We start from the raw sequence: 3,976 nt of genomic DNA, 5'->3' as shown, positions 1-3,976 counted from the left end.
ATAAGAATCGTTGTGTTTTTGTTATCTTAGAAGAATTCTATCTATAGTGGGAGGAGTCTTCATCCACGAAGTCTGCCTTGCTTAACCGCCATGTTTCTACAGTAGCCCAGAATGGACAAATAAAACACTGGCTGTAGATAGGACCTTCCAAGATTTTTGCATTAGTTTCTTCTGCATGCTTGGAAAGCAAGCGGTATTGAGATGGTTGCAATCTGCAACTTCACCGCCAGAGAATGACGTGACGTGTGAAAGGCTCACTCGTAGTGATGAACATACAGCTTTATGGAGCTATAGAGGAAGTTTCAGCTCATTGTTTATCCGTCTGGCCCCCAACTGTGCTGTTTTGGTTTACTGTCACTGCTTTCATGTTGTTTTCAGCTGCAGAAGGCAGCAAAAAAAAAGCTCCAAAAACACACAGTGCACTACCTGCACCAAACAGCAGACAGACATAGAGAGCAACTAGCTGGTGGACATAGCGGAACATTTAGTTTCTTAAAAGCTGATGATATGTCCGTGTTGTGTTCACTGCTTGTTTCCAACAGAAAAGTCTGTTATTGCAGGTTTAAATTGTTATGTAATGAAAACACTCACAACAACCATCTTTGGCTGAATACATTCAGGTATATCAGCTGCAGAGAGCACATTAACCAGAGAAGAGACAAATGTTTCATTTCAGCCATCACTGAGTTAATAAGCTACTGCCAAATCCAAAATGGAGGCACTATCTGAACCCATCCCTAACGTGGGTTGTTGGTGAGATGCTTCAGTCTTGACCTCGTCATCCTAATGCTCAATCTCTCCAAGAGCAAAAAAAAACGGAGTTAAGTATAGTTAATGGGTAGATTAGCCTGGTTCAGCATGGCCTGGCCTGGCCTGTGAGACTGCACACTAACCCACTTACTAAATATACTGACAGTGTGGCATTCACTGACCTGCAGAGTAAACAGGTTGTTTACTCGCTGACCTACATCCTGTTAGTCTGCTGATGGAGGGATGGATAGCTCAGTGCCAGACGCATCAAAGCGGGGCGTCCGACATGTAACCATGACAACCCCTGTTCGCCTCCCATCGTGGGCATTGAACCTCACCTGTCCTGTCAGGTGAAGTGTGTGTAAAAAAACTGAAAGTAAAGCAGAATTCTGCTGAATGATTTAAAAAAAAAACAGAGTCAGGAACGTCCCCTCTGCGTCTCTGTGCTTTAACATGTCAGACACATCTTAAAGGTGGAGCTAATTTTAACTATTTTATATAGAGCAAGAGCTGCAACCAATGATTGTTTTCATTATGGATTAATGTGCTTGTTATTTTTCTTGATGAATCTATTTATTCGGAGAAAAACAGCAAGAAATGCCCATCACAATTACCCAGAGCTGACACCAGAAGTGATACCCTTGTTTTGTCCAATAGTCCAAAGCTCAAAATGATTCAGTTTACTGTCATTTAACAAAAGGAAAAGGAGCTGAAATGAAACCATCAAATGTTTGGTATTTTTGCACCAAATATTACCTAAACAATTAATCATTTATCCAAATCCTTTTTTATCTATATATTTATATACATATATATTTTTTTGCTTGATTAATAATATTGTACTCATTTAAGATCAAATTTCACATTCTTCTGGGTAGTTTAAATTTGGCACTGCACAAGTTATGTTTTGTATGCAGAATCTTAATTTGTAAAGTAACTAGTAAATGCCTACAAAAGAATAAAGTGCAATGAAATAGAAGCTAAAGTGAAATTCATATACCTCAAATTTGCATCAAGTCTGTACTTAAGGTCTGTACTTGAGTAAATGTACTTAGTTACACTCCACTGTTGGACTGTTGTTGTCAAACAGACTAGAACAAATGTGATCCTATCCTGGAATATCAGCTTTATGAAAACAGAACAAACCTGAGGAGGAAGGAAAGCAGACAGACGGGACAGTGAGACAGTCTGTTTGTCTGTCTGTCTGTTGGTCTTTGCTGCCCCCTGTTGGAGCTGCGTGGTATTACATTAGAGACAGCAGAGGACAGTAAACAGGAAGAACCTGAGTCACCCCTTTCAGATTATCCAGCTGCTTATGGAGGATCTTTCTGTCCTCCTCAGCTGACCTTTGACCTGCGAGGCCCTGATTGGTTTGTCAGTCTGACTGTCTGATTGTCTGTCTTGCAGTTCGGCTTCTCCTTTGTGGAGACGCACGCCGTATCAGCCGTGAGGATCCGTCCCCGGTCGCTGATTGGCTGGTCCGAGGAGGAGAGCGAGGAAGAGGGTGACTCCAAAACCTCTCCCATCATCCAATCAGAGGGAGCCGCCTTCCCCTGGAACATCGATGGAGAGCTGGTGGAGATCGCTAACGAAGTGCTCGTCCGGTGTGACTCAGTGTTATTACTACTGAAACACATATATCCTTATAATTACAGTAATCAGAGATATTGTTATCAACAGTGTGTTATTACACTGAGTGAAACAGCTGATGATTGATTATTCATTCAGTCTATATGTATAATCAGTAAGCTGTGTAATAATTTAACCAACAGTTATACGTACATTACATAAGCACTGTATATCACATTAAGGTGCATTCACTGTCTCCTTTCTTGAAAACAATCACTTCACCTAAATAACAAAAGAAAATATTTCCTCACTTCCCTCCACTGCCATCTGTCCATGTGTATAGATAGTTTAAGTTTCTCTGTGGTCGGTCAGCACCACTCAGCCCGTGAAAAATGTCTTCTGTGGTGCCGGAGGAGCTTCATCAAGTCTGCATAGAATAACCCTGATGATGTAATAATGATGTCATCAGGGTCATCAATCTCAGCTAGGTCTTGAGACTTTAAACGTTTTGACAGAAAACGTGCGTTAGAAAGATGAGGACATTTCAGGCCCTTTTTAGGAATACATAACAATCCTGTCTCAGATATTTGGCACCTGGTGAAAGAGAGAAAAGTGAAAATGACAAAATGGCATGACAGCAAGGAAGAAGAGTGTTTTCTTTTTTCTCTCACAGGCTGATTAATTTAAAATGTATTTTCCTGTTGAAGCCTTAAAGAGTAACTCTTTCTTCTAGCATATTTAAAAATCCAATAGTGGAGTGAGGGAGCAACCAATAACTGTAGCAGGGTGTCTGCTGCAAAGTTGATAAATACATTTGGTGACAATTAAGACAATTAAAAAGCCTTAAACACCATTTTCTGAGGTATTACATTTACCTTGTTTTCAATATGTGCATTTGTCCAAAGGGGTCTGTGAATTGAATCATTGTGGAGGTGCGTAGTGGGATTCTCTGCGGTTTATTTATGGAATCATTAGGCAAAGGTCCCTTTACAGCTAGGTCGCAAGTTTTCAGACACATTTTTGGAGTATAATTAGTGTGAACCCGTCTCTGGAAATCACAATGTGGCATACGGCTCTGTGTGTAGGAAGGTGATAAGTGTTGCCTCGATCAACGCTGTCCGGTCCCACATAGTAAGTGCTAGCTACTGACTGACACTCAGCCGCACTTCTTACAGTGAAACCATTAATAATGCGGTTTGTGGATCTTTCTCGGCACTACTGAATCTGCGCTCTCTCTGTTTGGATGTTTCTGCCCAGAATCGGTGGATGTATATTTGTCTAATAGTCTAATAGAACTGTACTGAGAGACAATCTGTATGGATGTTCACAACAATCTCCCTTGGGATAAATAACGGGGTACCACAAGGCTTTGTGCTGGTTCCTTTCCTATTTACACTCTCAATATTAGTATCATATAAAATAAGGAATAAATAAATTAAAACCATCTGCATGGAGAGATGCCACCAGAGGGAAGTGAGAATGTATTTGTTTTGTGGTTTGGGCTTCTGGACATTTGTGCTCATATTATTTTACATATTATGTTCTTAGTAATATTATATTGAACATCAGACAGACAAAACTAGGCCAAACACTTCACCTGTAAACATGGCACCTACTCTGGGCCCTAAACATACATCTGACTGTGTGTGTGTGTGTG

General features: G+C 40.6%; 1 protein-coding gene across 1 annotated transcript in view; it reads left to right on the top strand.

Moving 5' to 3' along the window:
- The window catches only part of cerkl (ceramide kinase-like), a 34,977-nt gene that overhangs the window by 29,857 nt on the left and 1,144 nt on the right, over window positions 1-3,976 (top strand). The window contains exon 13 of the mRNA XM_035677168.1: window positions 2,158-2,354. Within this exon, the coding sequence (XP_035533061.1) occupies window positions 2,158-2,354 (197 nt within the window). The remainder of the gene's footprint in view (window positions 1-2,157; window positions 2,355-3,976) is intronic.

The sequence above is a fragment of the Morone saxatilis genome, unplaced genomic scaffold (assembly GCF_004916995.1).
Source record: "Morone saxatilis isolate NCDOM2014 unplaced genomic scaffold, NCSU_SB_2.0 Contig5, whole genome shotgun sequence".
NCBI classification, from domain to species: Eukaryota; Metazoa; Chordata; class Actinopteri; family Moronidae; genus Morone; species Morone saxatilis.
This window is presented reverse-complemented; position numbering and strand designations above follow the sequence as displayed.